The sequence below is a fragment of the Anomaloglossus baeobatrachus genome, chromosome 7, assembly GCF_048569485.1.
Source record: "Anomaloglossus baeobatrachus isolate aAnoBae1 chromosome 7, aAnoBae1.hap1, whole genome shotgun sequence".
Taxonomy (NCBI): Eukaryota; Metazoa; Chordata; class Amphibia; order Anura; family Aromobatidae; genus Anomaloglossus; species Anomaloglossus baeobatrachus.
Window position 1 is genome coordinate 54934175 of NC_134359.1, and position 20911 is coordinate 54955085.

General features: G+C 48.7%; 1 protein-coding gene across 1 annotated transcript in view; it reads left to right on the forward strand.

The window, feature by feature from the left end:
- The window catches only part of BBS5 (Bardet-Biedl syndrome 5), a 64617-nt gene extending 59024 nt beyond the window's left edge, over nucleotides 1–5593 (forward strand). Inside the window, exons 10-12 of the mRNA XM_075318858.1 lie at nucleotides 3972–4055; nucleotides 4945–4968; nucleotides 5064–5593. Of these exons, the coding sequence (XP_075174973.1) occupies nucleotides 3972–4055; nucleotides 4945–4968; nucleotides 5064–5165 (210 nt within the window). The 3' untranslated portion in view covers nucleotides 5166–5593. The remainder of the gene's footprint in view (nucleotides 1–3971; nucleotides 4056–4944; nucleotides 4969–5063) is intronic.
- Nucleotides 5594–20911: the final 15318 nt, after the last annotated feature.

The window sequence follows — 20911 nt, forward strand, 5'->3', positions numbered from 1 at the left end:
GTCTCGCTTCTTCAGAACCTCTCCGCCCCCCACTCAGGCCGACGCACTTTTTCAGGCAGTAGCCGCTCTAAAGATGGAAGAAGTTGTGATCCCCGTTCCCCTTCAGGAACGTGGTCGCGGATTTTACTCCAACTTGTTCGTGGTGCCAAAAAAGGACGGGTCATTCCATCCCGTTCTGGACCTCAAGCTACTCAACAGACATGTGAGAACCAGACGATTCCGGATGGAATCTCTCCGCTCGGTCATCGCCTCAATGTCACAAGGAGACTTCCTAGCATCGATCGACATCAAGGATGCTTATCTCCATATACCGATCGCACCCGAGCATCAACGTTTCCTGCGTTTCGCCATCGGGGACGAACACCTCCAGTTCGTGGCATTGCCTTTCGGCTTGGCGACAGCACCACGGGTTTTCACCAAAGTCATGGCATCCGTTGTGGCGGTCCTGCATTCTCAGGGCCTCTCGGTGATTCCCTACTTGGACGATCTCCTAGTCAGGGCCCCGTCTCGGGTGGCGTGTCAACAAAGTCTATCTGTCGCTCTGGCGACTCTCCAGCGGTTCGGGTGGATCATCAACTTCCCGAAATCCAAGTTGACACCGACCCAATCACTGACGTACCTTGGAATGGAGTTTCATACCCAGCAAGCGTTAGTCAAGCTTCCGAGCGACAAACAGCTTTCTCTGCAGGCAGGGGTGCAATCCCTTCTTCGGAGTCAGTCACACCCCTTAAGGCGCCTCATGCACTTCCTGGGGAAGATGGTGGCAGCTATAGAGGCAGTCCCGTTCGCGCAATTCCATCTTCGGCCACTCCAATGGGACATTCTCCGCAAATGGGACAGGAGGTCGGCTTCCCTCGACAGGAACGTCTCTTCTTCCCTTGCAACCAAGTTGTCACTTCAGTGGTGGCTCCTTCCCAATTCTCTATCGCAGGGAAAATCCTTCCTACCCCCAACCTGGGCTGTGGTCACCACGGATGCGAGCCTGTCAGGGTGGGGAGCGGTTTTTCTCCACCACAGGGCTCAGGGAACCTGGACTCCGATAGAGTCATCCCTTCAGATCAATATTCTGGAGATAAGGGCAGTGTACCTAGCCCTATTGGCTTTTCATCGGTGGCTGGAGGGCAGGCAGATCCGTATCGAGTCGGACAACGCCACTGCCGTCGCATACATCAACCACCAAGGCGGCACTCGCAGTCGTCAAGCCTTCCAGGAAGTCCGACGGATTCTGCAGTGGGTGGAAGCCACAGCCTCCACCATCTCCGCAGTTCACATCCCGGGCGTAGAAAACTGGGAAGCAGATTTTCTCAGTCGTCAGGGCATGGATGCGGGGAATGGTCTCTGCACCCAGACGTGTTTCGAGAGATCTGTCGCCGCTGGGGAACGCCGGACGTCGATCTCATGGCGTCACGGCACAACAACAAAGTCCCGGCATTCATGGCACGGTCTCAGGATCACAGAGCTCTGGCAGTGGACGCTTTGGTCCAGGATTGGTCGCAGTCTCGACTGCCTTATGTGTTTCCTCCTCTGGCGATGCTGCCCAGAGTGTTACGCAAGATCAGGTCCGACTGCCGTCGCGCCATTCTCGTCGCTCCAGACTGGCCGAGGCGGTCGTGGTACCCGGATCTATGGCATCTCACGGTGGGTCAACCGTGGGCGCTTCCAGACCGCCCAGACTTGCTGTCACAAGGGCCGTTTTTCCATCTGAATTCTGTGGCCCTCAACCTGACTGTGTGGCCATTGAGTCCTGGCTCCTAGCGTCTTCAGGATTATCTCAGGATGTCATTGCCACCATGAGACAGGCCAGGAAGCCTACGTCCGCCAAGATCTATTATAGGTCTTGGCAAATCTTCCTATCCTGGTGCGCTAATAACGGTTTTACTCCATGGCCGTTTGCCTTACCCACTTTTCTTTCATTCCTTCAATCCGGAATGGACAAGGGTTTGTCACTTGGCTCTCTCAAGGCTCAAGTATCGGCGCTCTCCGTATTTTTTCAAAAGCGCCTAGCCAGGCTTCCGCAGATCCGCACGTTCCTGCAGGGAGTTTGCCACATAGTCCCACCTTACAAGCGTCCGCTGGAACCCTGGGATCTTAACAGGGTGCTAACGGCGCTTCAGAAACCAACTTTTGAGCCGCTGCGGGATGTCTCTCTATCACGTCTTTCGCAGAAGGTGGCCTTTCTAGTGGCAGTCACATCACTTCGGAGAGTGTCTGAGCTAGCAGCGCTGTCATGCAAAGCCCCCTTCCTGGTGTTTCACCAGGATAAGGTGGTTCTGCGTCCGGTCCCGGAATTTCTCCCTAAGGTGGTATCCCCTTTTCATCTCAATCAGGATATCTCCTTGCCTTCATTTTGCCCTAATCCAATTCACCAGTGTGAAAAGGATTTGCACTCTTTGGATCTTGTGAGAGCACTCCGGCTCTACGTGTCTCGCGCGGCGCCCCTGCGTCGTTCAGATGCGCTCTTTGTCCTTGTCGCTGGCCAGCATAAGGGTTCGCAGGCTTCCAAGTCAACCTTGGCTCGGTGGATCAAGGAACCGATTTTCGAAGCCTACCGTTCTTCTGGGCTTCCGCTTCCTTCAGGGCTGAAAGCCCATTCTACCAGAGCCGTGGGTGCGTCCTGGGCATTGCGGCACCGGGCTACGGCTCAGCAGGTGTGTCAGGCAGCTACGTGGTCTAGTCTGCACACTTTCACGAAACACTATCAAGTGCATACCTATGCTTCGGCAGACGCCAGTCTAGGTAGGCGAGTCCTTCAGGCGGCGGTTGCCCACCTGTAAGAGGGGGCCGTTTTTTCGGCTCTTTTTTTATTGAGGTATTCTTTTACCCACCCAGGGACTGCTCTTGGACGTCCCAATTGTCTGGGTCTCCCAATGGAGCGACAAAGAAGAAGGGAATTTTGTTTACTTACCGTAAATTCCTTTTCTTCTAGCTCCTATTGGGAGACCCAGCACCAGCCCCTGTTCCCTTCGGGCTGGTTGTTCTTTTGTGTACACATGTTGTTCATGTTGAATTGTTCTTTTGGTTCATGGTTTTCAGTTCTCCGAACATCCTTCGGATTGAATTTACCCTAGACCAATTTATAAGTTTTCTCCTTCCTGCTTTTGCACCAAAACTGAGGAGCCCGTGATCCACGGGAGGGTGTATAGGCAGAGGGGAGGGGTTACACTTTTTAAAGTGTAATACTTTGTGTGGCCTCCGGAGGCAGAAGCTATACACCCAATTGTCTGGGTCTCCCAATAGGAGCTAGAAGAAAAGGAATTTACGGTAAGTAAACAAAATTCCCTTCTTTAATGCGATCTGCATATATGTCAACAAAAACGCCTCAGTTTTTGGCTGGTCGTGAGCTCAAGGGCTTCCCCGATTACATCACATCCTCAATTAACGTAGAGTTCCATTTTGCAAAGACATTTTCTAAAAGATTCTACCTATTCTACAGAATGTAATGAATGTTTGGTAGCATCAAATGACATCAGTAGATGTTTGTTTTTTGTTTTTTTTTTCATTTCTGGAAGCTTTATTCTATCATGACAATGTATTGGAAGTGCAACTACCAAAAAGCAAATAAAACGCGCATGTGAAAAGCAATCAAAACGCACCTAAAACGCAATAAAAACATACTCAAAACGCATCCGTTTTTCAAGCATTTTTGTGGTCAAAACCAAATTTGACATTGTCAAATTCTGCCAGAGGATGAGTTTATTTGTGCAAGGTACAGAACGCAACGTGCGCACATGCCATAAAGGTTAGCTTGCTCTAGATAAATACTTTCCTTAAGGGTATGATCACATGATTTTTAACCTTGCTGCGGATTAGTATTGGAAAGGGTGAAATCTACGGCATAGCTGCAATGCAATTCTGTAGATTTTCCATTTCAGAAAATCCATCTCATGTAGACATAACCCAAAAGTATTTCAGAAGTGGCATAAAACAAAACCTTACGAGAAGAAAACTCTGCCCTTTGTCTTATTTTTCAGCCCCAGGCTCTGGAGGAACTAACGGTTGAACAGGTTCAGGATGATGTGGAGATAGAAGCCGATGAGCACACGGATGCCTTTGTGGTAAGTAGTTATATGCCCATAAAGGTCCCCACAAATTGTACATCACATAGCTTTCGGCCAATAATTATGCTTCATTCGTTCATCCTGTATTTTCTATGAGAAAGCTGCTGCCAGACGTCTCTGCCAGCGGCTTATTTTTAGAAAAACAAAGTGGTCGGCAGTCTCTTGAGCCAAAACCATAAGTGGATCCATCGTGGAATAAGGGCCCCGTCGCACGCAGCGATATCGCTAGCGAGCGTACCCGCCCCCGTCATTTGTGCGTCACAGGCAAATCGCTGCCCGTGGCGCACTATATCGTTAGGAGCCATCACACGGACTTACCTGCCTAGCGATGTCACTGTTGCCGGAGAATCGCCTCCTTTCTAAGGGGGGCGGTTCGTGCGGCATCACTAAGCGGCCGCCCAATAGAAGCGGAGGGGCGGAGATGAGCGGCCGTACCATCCCGCCCACCTCCTTCCTTCCTCATTGTCTGCGGCCGCAGCTAAGGTGTAGTTCGTCATTTCCGAGGTGTCACACGTAGCGATGTGTGCTGCCTCGGGAACGACAAACAACCTGCGTCCTCAACAATCAACAATTTTTTTGAAAATGAACGACGTGTCAACGATGGACGAATGAGAGTATTTTCCATCGTGTAACGGCCACTCGTTGGTGTCACACGCAACGACGTCACTAACGATGCCGGATGTGCGTCACGGAATCCGTGACCCCGGCGATATATCGCTGATAAGTCGTTGCGTGTGACGGGGCCTTTAGAAGTAAATCTAGAAGGAAACATTTTGAACTCCTTTCTAGTTTCGGCTCAGAAAAATTGCATACGTTACCAGATATGAAATTAGTGGATCACCAATGTTCTGCTGACACTGCATTGTTTTTCCTTTTTTTTTTCTAGGCTTATTTTGCTGATGGAAACAAGGTACAGTAAGTTTTTGAAATTTCAGTATTTGTAACACAAAGTGTTAGAATTTCTTTGCTGATTTATTCAATTTTTTTTTTCTTCTGTCCTTCAAGCAACAAGATCGTGAGCCAGTCTTTTCTGAAGAACTTGGCCTCGCCATTGAGAAACTAAAGGATGGTTTCACTCTTCAAGGATTATGGGATGTCATGGTTTAATTTTATTTATTTATTTTTTTGACGTACTTGCAACAACAAAAAAAAATATCTAGGGAACAAAAACTGACCAAACAACTTTGTATCTTGCATTACAATATATTTTGTTATATTGTCTTACTAGTTCAAGCTTGAGTATTTCTACGAGTACATCTATTAGATATGTTACATAGTAGTCTACCAGAGCAACCTGTACATATACATGTATCTGTCGTCATAGTATGTAACCACATATCTGAGACTGAACACGGCAGAAAATCTCTATGTATTTATTACATGTTTTTTTAGAATGTAATTTAAGTCCCACTTCATTTATCATTTACATATTTTTAGTCCCATCATTTTTTGTAAAACATTGTAAAATAAAGAAATTATATTATCAATTATATAATGTAGTAAAGCTTGAAAAATAAAATCTAAGCAACAATTTTTTTCTTTGTGTCTTGTTTTTTTTTGTTGTTTTTGTTTACTGTTTGTTTTTTTGTTTTTTTTGTTTTTTTTTGCATGATTCTTTTTTTAGCTGCCCCAGTGCCCCCACAATAGTGATAGCAGCTACAGTTAGCTACTATTGCACTTGCTCCACAGTCCTATCGACTGACATGCTACCGGTCCTCTTTTTTGCTGTTTTCAGTGCTAAAGTGTACAAGACCCCCACCTACTGACGGCATTGATTGGAACGTTAGACCTTATTTAACTTAACAATGTACATTTACATGGAGACGGTTTTTCCACACCATGTTCATGCCTTCAGTGGAACACTTTGGTGATTTGAGATCTTTTGGTTCCCATCCTGTCCACTGTCAGTTTAACAAACTGTACATAAATAAACAGAACAAGTGAATAAAAGAAACTTTGTAATATATTTGCTTAGAAAAATAAGTCCGTTATAACCACTTTTGAGCCTCTTTTCTTCACCTGCTTCTTCAGCTTAAACAGAACCTGTCACCACTTTTTTGGCCTATAAGCTGCGGCCACCACCACCGGGCTCTTATATACAGCATTCTAACATGCTGTATATACAGTGCCTACAAGTAGTATTCAACCCCCTGCAGATTTAGCAGGTTTGATAAGATGCAAATAAGTTAGAGCCTGCAAACTTCAAACAAGAGCAGGATTTATTAACAGATGCATAAATCTTACAAACCAACAAGTTATGTTGCTCAGTTAAATTTTAATAAATTTTCAACATAAAAGTGTGGGTCAATTATTATTCAACCCCTAGGTTTAATATTTTGTGGAATAACCCTTGTTTGCAATTACAGCTAATAATCGTCTTTTATAAGACCTGATCAGGCCGGCACAGGTCTCTGGAGTTATCTTGGCCCACTCCTCCATGCAGATCTTCTCCAAGTTATCTAGGTTCTTTGGGTGTCTCATGTGGACTTTAATCTTGAGCTCCTTCCACAAGTTTTCAATTGGGTTAAGGTCAGGAGACTGACTAGGCCACTGCAACACCTTGATTTTTTCCCTCTTGAACCAGGCCTTGGTTTTCTTGGCTGTGTGCTTTGGGTCGTTGTCTTGTTGGAAGATGAAATGACGACCCATCTTAAGATCCTTGATGGAGGAGCGGAGGTTCTTGGCCAAAATCTCCAGGTAGGCCGTGCTATCCATCTTCCCATGGATGCGGACCAGATGGCCAGGCCCCTTGGCTGAGAAACAGCCCCACAGCATGATGCTGCCACCACCATGCTTGACTGTAGGGATGGTATTCTTGGGGTCGTATGCAGTGCCATCCAGTCTCCAAACGTCACGTGTGTGGTTGGCACCAAAGATCTCGATCTTGGTCTCATCAGACCAGAGAACCTTGAACCAGTCTGTCTCAGAGTCCTCCAAGTGATCATGAGCAAACTGTAGACGAGCCTTGACATGACGCTTTGAAAGTAAAGGTACCTTACGGGCTCGTCTGGAACGGAGACCATTGCGGTGGAGTACGTTACTTATGGTATTGACTGAAACCAATGTCCCCACTGCCATGAGATCTTCCCGGACCTCCTTCCTTGTTGTCCTTGGGTTAGCCTTGACTCTTCGGACAAGCCTGGCCTCGGCACGGGTGGAAACTTTCAAAGGCTGTCCAGGCCGTGGAAGGCTAACAGTAGTTCCATAAGCCTTCCACTTCCGGATGATGCTCCCAACAGTGGAGACAGGTAGGCCCAACACCTTGGAAAGGGTTTTGTACCCCTTGCCAGCCTTGTGACCCTCCACGATCTTGTCTCTGATGGCCTTGGAATGCTCCTTTGTCTTTCCCATGTTGACCAAGTATGAGTGCTGTTCACAAGTTTGTGGAGGGTCTTAATTAGTCAGAAAAGGCTGGAAAAAGAGATAATTAATCCAAACATGTGAAGCTCATTGTTCTTTGTGCCTGAAATACTTCTTAATATTTTAGGGGAACCAAACAGAATTCTGGTGGTTTGAGGGGTTGAATAATAAATGACCCTCTGAATAAACTTTTCACAATTTAAAAAAAAAAGAAATAACATTCTTTTTTTGCTGCAGTGCATTTCACACTTCCAGGCTGATCTACAGTCCAATTGTCACAATTCCAAGTTAATTCCGAATGTGTAAACCTGCTAAATTTGCAGGGGGTTGAATACTACTTGTAGGCACTGTAAGAGCCCAGGCTCGGGGTATAACATAAAAAACACTTTAATACTCACCTAACGGTCACGCTGTGGTCCATACTGGCGTCTGCGTTGTCCGGTGCCGGCGCTGCCTCTTTCGGCCATCTTCGTCCGTCTTCTGAAGCCTGGGTGCATGACGCGTCTACGTCATACACACTTGCCGGTCCTGTGCAGGCGCACTGCAATACTTTAATCTGCCCTGCTCAGGACCTGAATGCCGGCGAGTGTGTATGACATACGTCATGCACCGTGTCTAGAGAAGAAGGAGCACAAAGATGGCCAAAAGAGGAGGCGCCGGCACCGGACAACGGAGACGCCCATAAGGCCCACCGCGCGACCGTCAGGTAAGTATTATAAAGTGTTTTTTATGTTATACCCCCGGCCTGGGTTCTTATATACAGCACGTTAGAATGCTGTATATAAGAGCCCGGTGGTGGTGGCCTCAGCTTATAGGCCAAAAAAGTGGTGACGGGTTCCCTTTAAGGATCAGATTACTGATGACCTCTGTAGAGAGGTGAGGAGCAGACAGATTCACTGACCATGTTGTTTTTCTCTATTGAGTGTAACCTCTCACTCCAGAATTGGATTCACAGCTACTCAGCTCAGTACTGCTGTATAACGATCTGTTTGCAGCTACTGCCGCTTATGAAAGTGTGCTATATGGAGACAGAAGATGTAGTACTTGCAAAAATAAGAAACTTTGCAATACATCTCATCAGTAAAATGTTTCTTTCCCTACTTGTGAACCTCTTTGTCTCCTCCTTTGCTTCTTGAACTTACTTAGGGATCAGACTACAGATGCCTACTGAAGAGGTAGGAAGGAGCAGAGAGTGAAAGAAAGAGACGGTCAGAGACACCTATCGCATTGTTGCTTTCTAGTAAGTGTTTTATCTCACCCCAGAGCTGCATTCACAACTATAAAGAACCAGGAGCATTAAAGGGCAACTGAGAAAAAAAAAATGATTTATCACAAAAGTTAAAAAACAATAAAATCATACCACAATATAGAGACTAATAAAAGTGCTAATAGTAGGGGAGGTAAAGTTGGGTAGGGAATGTTTTGTAGGGGATTTTGTTAAGGGGAGAGGGGGTGGGATGGATGGTGGAGATGATTTCAAGGTTGGGGGGATTGTAAAAAAGGTGAGGAGGAAAAATTGAGAAGCCCTCCCTCCTGCTAGGCTGTTTATTTGACTTACACTTTATTTTTTAGGGACAAAAATATATATGTTTACAAAAAAAAGGTGCTAATAGATGTTATGTAAGGGATGTTCGAACACCCACAAGCATGTGAAGGGTAAAAAAAACTGAGAAAAATATAGTATCCAAAAAGACCCAGGGGAGAATAACTAGGCAGGATTTCATATAAATCACCTGACCATATATAGTGACCCTATAAATCAACCGGTAATGCGGTAATAAGTGTAAAGGTAACTAATTAGTCATGAAAGCTTAACAGCTTACCCATGGATAGATAAATCTAGTCCTTATCCTTTACATGCGTATATAATATCCCTCCAACGCGCGTTTCGCATAATTAGATGTCCGCTTCCTCAGGGAAGGTTGACCTCTAATTACGCGAAACGAGCGTTGAGGGTTATTCTATATACATGTGAAGGATAAGGGTGAGATTTATCTACCCATGGCTAAGCAGTTAGGCTTTCATGGCTAATTAGTCACCTTTGCACTTATTACCGCATTAGCGGTTGATTTATAGGGTCACTAAATATGGTAAGGTGATTTATATGGAATCCTGCGTAGTTAGGCTCCTCTGGGTCTTTTTGGTTGCTATATTTTTCTCAGCTTTTTTGCCCTTTACATGATTGTGGGTGTTCATCTGTTATATAACATTTATTAGCACTTTTATTAGTCTCTATATTGTGTGATTTTTTTTTTTTTAACTTTTGTGATAAATAAAAAAATTTTTACATTTAGCCTTTCTTTGTCGCTCCAGTGGGAGACCCAGACAATTGGGTGTATAGCTTCTGCCTCCGGAGGCCACACAAAGTATTACACTTTAAAAGTGTAACCCCTCCCCTCTGCCTATACACCCTCCCGTGCATCACGGGCTCCTCAGTTTTATGCTTTGTGTGGAAGGAGGCACACATCCACTCATGCATTCTCAACTTAGTTATGTCGGTTGGAAGAAAAGAGGGCCCCCACGGGGCCCCCGGCATGTTCCCTTCTCACCCCACTATGTCGGCGGTGCTGTTAAGGTTGAGGTACCCATTGCGGGTACAAAGGCCGGAGCCTCATGCCGTTTTCCTTCACCATCCCTTAGTGGCTCTGGGAGAAGTGGGATCCTGACCGGTCATCCATTCACTGGGACCGGGCTCCCTCCGCAGCCCCTGTGGGAATCTGCTGGACAGGAGACTATTCATCCTCAGGGACCGGGCCCTGCATCTATAAGGTACTCTGTGTCCCCATGGGGATTGTGCATGGAGCGCCTTCTTCCCGGACGCTGCAGCAGCTGCTGATTTGTGAAGACCGGCGGACTTCCGCGCCGACCGTGCCTGCTTGTCGGCCGCGGTCTTAAATTTAGTCCCCGGCTTCATCGCGGCCTAGTAGCAAAAATCCCGCCCCCGGGCCTGCCTGTCAGGGGTAAGGGCGGGACGGCCGGCCTGACGTCGGCTGTGAGGGCCGGAGCATACTGTATGTTTCCTCCCCCCTCAATGATCACTGTGGGGACCCCAGATTCCCGCACTTTTCTAGCACCGCCCACGGCTCCACTCCTCCCCTGAGAGCTCCGGCAGCCATGTTTCTGGCATTCTGCCGGTGGAGGATTATCAGAGAAGAGCTCTGCAGCTCTGGGAGACCTAAGGCAGGGAATCTGGAGGATACACACTCCGCTTTTTAGCGGTCGGTAAGCCACACCGGTCACCCGGTGCTGGTCCCCCCCAGGGTGCCGGAATAGATACGTATTTATATACATATTTCTGTTCGGTCGGGCTGTATACCCCTTCCCATATACCCTCAGTGATCACTCTCCTAGGAGACAACAGCATGTCGTCCACAAGGAGCAAAGGTGCTAAGGCACAGGGTTTTTTTTTTGTTTTTTTTTTTGCGACCTGTACCTCTTGTGCGGCTATGTTACCTGCGGGTTCCACCTACCCTCACTGTGAGCAATGCTCGACCCCTGTTTCGCTTGCTCAGACGGAGCCTCGGTCACTAGTGGGCCCCTCGGCTCATGTAGACCCCCCTGCTCCCCCTGTCCAGGCGGCAGGGACAGAGTTTGCTGCATTTGCTGAGAAACTCTCTGAGTCACTTTCACAATCCATGGCTCAGTCTATGGACAAATGGTCTGCCAAGCTTTGCAGTCCAGACCGGTCCTTACACAGGCCCCGGTCCCCGTTAGCTCGTCGCCTCCAGGCCACTCTCGGTCCGCGCCGCAGCGCGCTCCCAGGTTGGGCCCTAGGTCCCACGCGGAGGACTCCTGCCCGGACCTCAGTCCCAGACCGACTAAGCGGGCCCGCTGGGAATCTTCCCCGACTTCTTCACGCTGCTCGGGTTCCCAGCTCGAGGACTCTCTGGAGGACGAGGCGGACAACGCAGCTCAGGGCTCTGAACCAGACGTTGCCCTCAATCTTGATACACCTGAAGGGGACGCCTTAGTAAATGATCTTATCTCGTCCATCAACCAGGTGTTAGATCTGTCTCCCCCGCCTCCACCTGTAGAGGAGTCGGCTTCTCAGCAGGAGAAACACCAGTTTCGGTTCCCCAAACGTACACGGAGTGCGTTTTTCGATCACTCTAACTTCAGAGATGCTGTCCAGAAGCCCAGAGCGGTTCCGGACAAGCGCTTTGCTAAGCGCCTTACTGACACACGTTACCCCTTCACCTCTGACGTAGTTAAGGGTTGGGCTCAGTGTCCCAAGGTGGATCCTCCAGTCTCTAGATTGGCGGCTAGATCTGTGGTATCGGTGGCAGATGGCTCATCGCTAAAGGATGCCACTGACAGGCAAATAGAGCTCCTGGTGAATTCCATCTATGAAGCCACGGGTGCGTCTTTTGCCCCGGCCTTTGCAGCCGTGTGGGCACTACAAGCTATCTCAGCTTGTCTTGCTGAGATTAATGCAGTCACACGTAATTCTGCTCCGCAGGTTGCGTCTCTGACCTCTCAAGCGTCAGCTTTTTCTTCCTACGCCATGAACGCAGTCCTAGATTCTGCTAGCCGTACAGCGGTGGCATCCGCTAATTCTGTGGCAGTCCGCAGGGCCATGTGGCTGCGCGAATGGAAGGCAGACTCTGCCTCCAAGAGGTTCTTAACCGGTTTGCCGTTTTCTGGCGACCGATTGTTTGGCGAACGATTGGATGAGATTATTAAGGAATCCAAGGGAAAGGACTCCTCCTTACCCCAGTCCAAACCTAAGAGACCTCAGCAACGGAAAATTCAATCGAGGTTTCGGTCCTTTCGTCCCTCCGCCAAGTCCCAATCTGCTTCGTCCAGCAGGCCGGAGAAAGGCCAGAGGAACTCCTATGCGTGGCGGTCTAAGTCACGCCCCCAAAAGGCCGCCGGAGGCGCTGCCTCCAAGGCGGCCTCCTCATGATTCTCGGCATCCCCGAACTGCATCCTCGGTCGGTGGCAGGCTCTCCCGCTTTTGCGACGCCTGGTGGCCACATGTTCAAGACCGATGGGTGAGAGACATTCTGTCTCACGGTTACAGGATAGAGTTCAGCTCTCGTCCTCAGACTCGTTTCTTCAGAACCTCTCCGCCCCCCGCTCGGGCCGACGCACTTTTTCAGGCAGTGGTCACTCTGAAGACAGAGGGAGTTGTGATCCCTGTTCCCCCTCAGGAACATGGTCGCGGATTTTACTCCAACTTGTTCGTGGTGCCAAAGAAGGGACGGATCATTCCGTCCCGTTCTGGACCTCAAACTGCTCAACAGACATGCGAGAACCAGACGGTTCCGGATGGAATCTCTCCGCTCGGTCATCGCCTCGATGTCACAAGGAGACTTCCTAGCATCGATCGACATCAAGGATGCTTATCTCCATGTGCCGATCGCACCCGAACATCAACGCTTCTTGCGTTTTGCCATCGGGGACGAACACCTTCAGTTCGTGGCATTGCCTTTCGGCCTGGCGACAGCCCCACGGGTTTTCACCAAAGTCATGGCATCCGTCGTGGCGGTCCTACACTCTCAGGGCCACTCGGTGATTCCCTACTTAGACGATCTCCTAGTCAGGGCACCTTCTTGGGTGGCGTGTCAACACAGCCTTACAGTCGCTCTGGCGACTCTCCAGCAGTTCGGGTGGATAATCAACTTCCCAAAATCCCAGTTGACACCGACCCAATCACTGACTTACCTCGGGATGGAGTTTCATACACAGTCAGCGGTAGTCAAGCTACCGCTGGACAAACAGCTTTCCCTGCAGGCAGGGGTGCAATCTCTTCTTCGGGGTCAGTCATACCCCTTGAGGCGCCTCATGCACTTCCTGGGGAAGATGGTGGCAGCGATGGAGGCAGTGCCGTTCGCGCAATTCCATCTGCGGCCACTCCAATGGGACATTCTCCGCAAATGGGACAGGAGGTCGACTTCCCTCGACAGGAACGTCTCTCTGTCCCTTGCAACCAAGACGTCTCTTCAGTGGTGGCTCCTTCCCAATTCTCTATCGCAAGGAAGATCCTTCCTACCCCCAACCTGGGCTGTGGTCACCACGGACGCGAGCCTGTCAGGGTGGGGAGCGGTTTTCCTCCACCACAGGGCTCAGGGAACCTGGACTCCGGTAGAGTCCTCCCTTCAGATCAATGTTCTGGAGATAAGGGCAGTGTATCTAGCCCTATTGGCCTTCCATCGGTGGCTGGAGGGCAGACAGATCCGTATACAGTCGGACAACGCCACTGCCATCGCATACATCAACCATCAGGGCGGCACGCGCAGTCGTCAGGCCTTCCAGGAAGTCAGGCGGATTCTGCAGTGGGTGGAAGCCACAGCCTCCACGATCTCCGCAGTTTACATCCCAGGCGTAGAAAACTGGGAAGCAGATTTTCTCAGTCGTCAGGGCATGGACGCGGGGGAATGGTCTCTGCACCCAGACGTGTTTCGAGAGATCTGTCGCCGCTGGGGAACGCCGGACGTCGATCTCATGGCGTCACGACACAACAACAAGGTCCCGGCCTTCATGGCACGGTCTCAGGATCACAGAGCTCTGGCGGCGGACGCATTAGTTCAGGATTGGTCGCAGTTTCGACTGCCTTATGTATTTCCTCCTCTGGCGATGCTGCCCAGAGTGTTACGCAAGATCAGGTCCGACTGTCGTCGCGCCATTCTCGTCGCTCCAGATTGGCCGAGGCGATCGTGGTACCCGGATCTGTGGCATCTCACGGTGGGTCAACCGTGGGCGCTTCCAGACCGCCCAGACTTGCTGTCACAAGGGCCGTTTTTCCATCTGAATTCTGTGGCCCTCAACCTGACTGTGTGGCCATTGAGTCCTGGCTCCTAGCGTCTTCAGGATTATCTCAGGATGTAATTGCCACTATGAGACAGGCCAGGAAACCAACGTCCGCCAAGATCTATTACAGATCTTGGCGGATCTTCTTATCCTGGTGCTCTGATAATGGTTTTTCTCCCTGGCCGTTTGCCTTACCCACTTTTCTTTCATTCCTTCAATGCGGAATGGACAAGGGTTTGTCACTCGGCTCTCTCAAGGGACAAGTATCGGCGCTCTCCGTATTTTTTCAAAAGCGCCTGGCCAGGCTTCCGCAGGTCTGCACGTTCCTGCAGGGAGTTTGCCACATAGTCCCACCTTACAAGCGTCCGCTGGAACCCTGGGACCTTAACAGGGTGCTAACGGCTCTTCAGAAACCACCTTTCGAGCCGCTGCGGGATGTCTCTTTATCACGTCTTTCACAGAAGGTGGCATTTCTAGTGGCAGTTACATCACTCCGAAGAGTGTCGGAGCTTGCAGCGCTGTCATGCAAAGCCCCCTTCCTGGTTTTTCACCAGGATAAGGTGGTTCTGCGTCCTGTCCCGGAATTTCTCCCTAAGGTGGTATCCCCTTTTCATCTCAATCAGGATATCTCCTTGCCTTCATTTTGCCCTAATCCAATTCACCAATGTGAAAAGGATTTGCACTCTTTGGATCTGGTGAGAGCACTCCGGTTCTACGTGTCTCGCACGGCGCCCCTGCGTCGTTCAGATGCGCTCTTTGTCCTTGTCGCGGGCCAGCGTAAGGGTTCGCAGGCTTCCAAGTGGGTGCGTCCTGGGCATTGCGGCACCGGGCTACGGCTCAGCAGGTGTGTCAGGCAGCTACCTGGTCTAGTCTGCACACTTTCACGAAACACTATCAGGTGCATACCTATGCTTCGGCAGACGCCAGTCTAGGTAGGCGAGTCCTTCAGGCGGCGGTTGCCCACCTGTAAGAGGGGGCCGTTTCGGCTCTTTTTATCGAGGTATTCTTTTACCCACCCAGGGACTGCTTTTGGACGTCCCAATTGTCTGGGTCTCCCAATGGAGCGACAAAGAAGAAGGGAATTTTGTTTACTTAGCGTAAATTCCTTTTCTTCTAGCTCCTATTGGGAGATCCAGCACCCGCCCCTGTGCCCTTCGGGCTGGTTGTTCTTTTGTGTACACATGTTGTTCATGTTGAATTGTTCTTTTGGTTCATGGTTCAGTTCTCCGAACATCCTTCGGATTGAATTTACCTTAGACCAATTTATAAGTTTTTCCTCCTTCCTGCTTTTGCACCAAAACTGAGGAGCCCGTGATGCACGGGAGGGTGTATAGGCAGAGGGGAGGGGTTACACTTTTAAAGTGTAATACTTTGTGTGGCCTCCGGAGGCAGAAGCTATACACCCAATTGTATGGGTCTCCCAATAGGAGCTAGAAGAAAAGGAATTTACGGTAAGTAAACAAAATTCCCTTCTTAATGCTCCTGGTTCTTCCTTATTTAAGCTTATTATGGATTGGCTTTTTTCTTTTTCTGAATTTAATATTTAAAACGAGACGTGTATTGGTAAAATTCTCATGTAATTCACAACTATAAAGCTCAGCACTGCTGTGTAATATCCTCCATGCTACTGTTGCTTCTAGAGATGTGATACATAGAGAGAGGAGAGCATAAATAGCTCATGTTTCCGTATACCATGATAAAGGTGGAGGCAGCTCAGGTACAAAATACTGACGAAATAACCACTCACACTTCTTCTTAGAGGAGGTGGTTGCCTAGTATTGGAAATGCACACATTTAAGGCTTGGGAAGTACTTACATAGTGCTGACCAAGCCCGCCTGATCTAACAGTATGTACGTCACTAATAGACTGTATGCTGGCATCGTGTACTATACGCATCTGTGTGACCGGTGGTGCCCTATACAAGTTTTCTATGTGTGCATTTCTAATACTAGGCAAACCAGCCCTCCTTGAACTCCTTGAGGTGTGTGAGTGATTGCTTGATCAGCATTTTACACATGCCCGTCCTCCGCCTTTATCATTGGGGCTTGCTGCATCCTGTAGTGCATTCATAATGTTACCCGGTGTTGGTAAATATGGCTGCCTTTTTTACTTGTACATTTTTTTTTCCATTTCCTGGCTTTTTCAGTGAGTTGCTAGTAATATTAGTGTAGGGACTCGCAAGACAATGAGGACCCTTGACGTGGGATGCGAGCCTTCGTATTTTAACCAAAATATCGACCAATACCTCATACAGTTTGTATATCTTTTTGTTGCACATTTTAGAACAGCATCCGGCCAGGCCCTTTATTGTTGGCTAGGGGAATTAGGGTGTCAGTACTTGTGGGGTGCTCTTACATAGTGCTAGACAGCCTGCTTGATGCAATAGTATAGGCATCACTAAGCACTTTGCATACACTTTGCAATACATGTATCTGTGTGATTGGCACCCTATACAAGCCTCATTCATGTGCATCTATGACACTGGTCAACCATTCCCTCCATGGATTTTAGGAATATGAGTGGTTATTTTATTGGTATTTTGCACTTGTCCTGTCTTTGTCTTTATGACCAATAGTGCTGCATCCTGTAGTGCACTAGTACTGTGTCCAATGTTGCCACTAGGAATTTCAGGGCCCCATAATGGCAACATTTTTGGACCTCCTTGAGACTCCCCCACCCCCGGCGATCGTCCTGCTCCTGTCTCCAGCTCACCGAGCGCTTACGTTTCCCCATCTGGCTGCCACGTCCTTGCCACCTCCACGGTTCTGCTTGCCTGCAGCAGTGTGGTGAGGTCGCAGAGTGATGACCTCGTCAGGCTGCTGCACGCTGGGTTGTGGTATGACACACCGCAACAGTGCTCTGATTCACTGACCTTGCCTTCAGAATCCGCACTAATGGCTAATTTGCATTTGATGCTGTTTTGCATGTAAATTAGCCATGTGTAGTGGCTGTGACTGGGGCCCATGAAGATGTGGGCTCAGCCTGGGCCTGGTGCTTGACAAAGCTAAGTAATTACTCCGGTCCCTGGCCGGCCCCCCTGTTCACCTGGCCCCCATACACCTTGTCATGCCCTGATGGCGGTCTTGACTGTTACCTGGTGTTGGTAAATTCGACTGCGGTTTTTTTTCTGATATTTTTTATTTTGGTGTCCTTTTACTGTGAGTTGCTTTAATCTTTAAATCGTCCATTAGATTACAATATTCAATTTTGCAATCAACAGTCTGGAGTCAGATCCTGCGCAACAGTGTTGGCATCCAGGACATCTCGCCTTCAACAATAACAAAAAAGGATGATGTGGATAGAATATATGTACATACTACAAGAAATCTGCATGATATTCTAACTCAGATTGGTTTATCCAGTAATGAATAATTACAGTTACTTACGTTGAAAAAACCCTAGGTCCATCTAGTTCACCCTTCCTGCACCAGTTATATATTTTGTCACTAAGTCATTTATAACCAACAATGTTGTGTGTACTGAGGAAATCATCCATCCCTGATATAAAAGCTGTTATAGTATCTGCCATTACTACCTCTTGTGGTCGGCATTCCACAGTCTGACTGCTCTAACTGTAAAGAACCCTTTCCTATTTAGCTGCCGGAATCGCTTTTCTTCCACTCGCAGTGAGTGCCCCCTGGTCCATAGTATTGTCTAGGAAGGAATAAGTCATGTGCCAGTCCTTTATATTGACCACACATGTATTTATACATATAAATGAGATCTCCTCTGAGACGTCTTTCTTCTAATCAGCAGACAGTCTAGCTGTATAATGAATCTTATATGTATCCTTAGAAGTCTCATAGTAACTAAATATACTTGCGAACCAGATAAATGACTTGTAGGATGGTGTATGGAGCCTGGTCAGATGTTTCCTGACCTGTCGGATGGTTAGCATTTTTTTCCTTCTAGTATGGTGAGAAGTAAGTCGTGCATATTGTTGTAACCAGCGTAGTACAGCTGCCAGTCTTTCAGATCACCGGCCACCTTATAACATATGCTCAGCTAAACATGGACACATGAGCTCTTTGCTCAGCTGTTGTTTTAGCAGCTGACTGTCTCGATGCGGTATAGCAGGGGTATGACACAATTTCGTGGCAAAATTAAGTGGAAAATCATTACTTATAGGTGAGTGAATTGTCAAAAAAAACAACTTTTTAAAGGGGTTTTCCAACTTTTCCCTAGACAATACGACCAATATCTGATGAGTAGGGTTTCATTCTCAGCTCCCTCAAGCTCAGCTGGCTAAGGCTAATGAATGTACAGTGACGATCCACTTTCATTCAGGCAGCTGATCATGGACACCAGCAGTATGACATGAATGTCCTCTGTCTGTGTTTTTGTGCCAAGATTTCCCAGGAGTCCCCAGTTTCCCTGAGCCCTGGCCAGGGGTTCCCCTGCAAACAGGCACAATGTCTGTCAATTGGATTGTAGGTAAGGCAAACTGATTTCAGCCTCCTCACCTCAATGACAGCCGACGTGTGCCAAAATATAGGCAAAAATTAGCTCTAAACTTGTCAGATCAATACCGTCTGTACATTGTGGATGTGAGTGACTATGCAACTCCATGCACGCGCCATAATGGATAGGTGCACAGGCTCTCTGCTGTTTACATGCAGTAGTCTTGCTCAGACTACAGTTTGGTGCAATTTTATATATTTTTTAAAAGTGGATTAGAGGTCCGTGTGGAAAACCATGCATGTGACTACAATTGGTCCATGCATGGTCTGTTGTACACACATACTGAAAAAATGATAGAATATACCCTAATGGATCCCTTCCCATGTCATGACACCAAGCATTTTCAAGACAGAAACAGCATTCAAGTTTCCCCTGGAGTGGAAATATTTTCAGGGGTCCCAAACCTGTGACACAGGTGCCACATATGGCTCGCGGGCCCACGATGTGTGGCACACGGCTGTCCTTCAGCTTATTTCATTAGCACCAGGTCTAGCAAACCGCTACGAAGAGCAGGTCTCCTGATGGTGACTTCTGTGAGTAGCCCCACATAGAAGAGCAGATCTCAATGGGGGTAGGGTAGGAACCCGTGGATCTTGGTATACTACCTTGGTGTGATTTCTGTGGAAATCTTTGGCTGTTATTATATTGGTATTGGTCAGCTATGGGTGTCCCTATTGTGAAGGGGGTTGGAGCTGAATGTTGCTCATGACCCTCTCTCAGAGCTGGATGTGGCTAATGACCTTCTCAGCTGGATGTGGCTTGCGACCCTCCCTCAGACCTGGATGCGGCTTGCGACCCTCTCAGCTTGATGTGCTTCGCCACCTTGTCTTAGAGAAGGATGTGGCTGATGAAACTCTCAAAGCTGGATGTGTCTCGCCATCTTCTCTCAGAGCTGGATGTGGCTCACGACTCTCTCTCAGAGCTGGATGTGGCTCACGACCCTCTCTCAGAGCTGGATGTGGCTCACGACCCTCGCTCAGAGCTGGATGTGGCTCACGACCCTCGCTCAGAGCTGGATGTGGCTCACGACCCTCGCTCAGAGCTGGATGTGGCTCACGACCCTCGCTCAGAGCTGGATGTGGCTCACGACCCTCGCTCAGAGCTGGATGTGGCTCACGACCCTCGCTCAGAGCTGGATGTGGCTCACGACCCTCGCTCAGAGCTGGATGTGGCTCACGACCCTCGCTCAGAGCTGGATGTGGCTCACGACCCTCGCTCAGAGCTGGATGTGGCTCACGACCCTCGCTCAGAGCTGGATGTGGCTCACGACCCTCGCTCAGAGCTGGATGTGGCTCACGACCCTCTCTCAGAGCTGGATGTGGCTCACGACCCTCTCTCAGAGCTGGATGTGGCTCACGACCCTACTTGAGCTGGATGTGGCTCACGAACCTCTCTGAGCTGGATGTGGCTCACGAACCTCTCTGGGCTGGATGTGGCTCAAAGCAAGCATAGACAATGTGTCTGATGCTTTATCAAGAAGAAAACATATTTGGTTGAAATCCGCTTAACTTAAGGCCGCTTTACACGCAACGACATCGCTAACAAGATATCGTTGGGGTCACGGAATTCGTGACGCACATCTGGCCTCATTAGCGACGTCGTTGCGTGTGACACCTAGGAGCGACCGCTAACAATCAGAAATACTCACCAAATCGTTGATCGTTGACACGTCGTTCATTTTCCAATTATCGTTGCTCGTGCTGGACACAGGTTGTTCGTCGTTCCTGAGGCAGCACACATCGCTACGTGTGACACCCCAGGAACAACGAACAACACCGTACCTGCGTCCTCCAGCAACGAGGTGGGAGTGACCTTCATGCGCCTGCTCTCCGCTTCTATTGCTTACCTGCTGTGTGACGTCCCTGTGACACCGCACGAACCGCCCCCTTAGAAAAGAGGTTGTTCGCCGGCCACAGCGACGTCGTTAGGCAGGTAAGTGTGTGTGACGCGTACCTCCGATATTGTTCTCCATGGGCAGCGATTTGCCCGTGACGCACAAATGACGGGGGCGGGTGCGATCGCAAGCGACATCGCTAGCAATATCGCAGCGTGTAAAGCGCCCTTTACTGTCTCAAACATAAATCTCCTGTATCTTAGATCAGGGAAGAACGTGGAAACAATTTCTACCATACTCAGAAATCCGAAATGAGAGAATTGTCAGATCTATTACTCCTTGTGTGCATAACGCTGTTTATTCATATACATTTGTGATTTCACTGCTGCCGATCCTTTATTTAGAGGCAACTAAATTTAGAAACATTGTCAGTGGCTTTTGCTG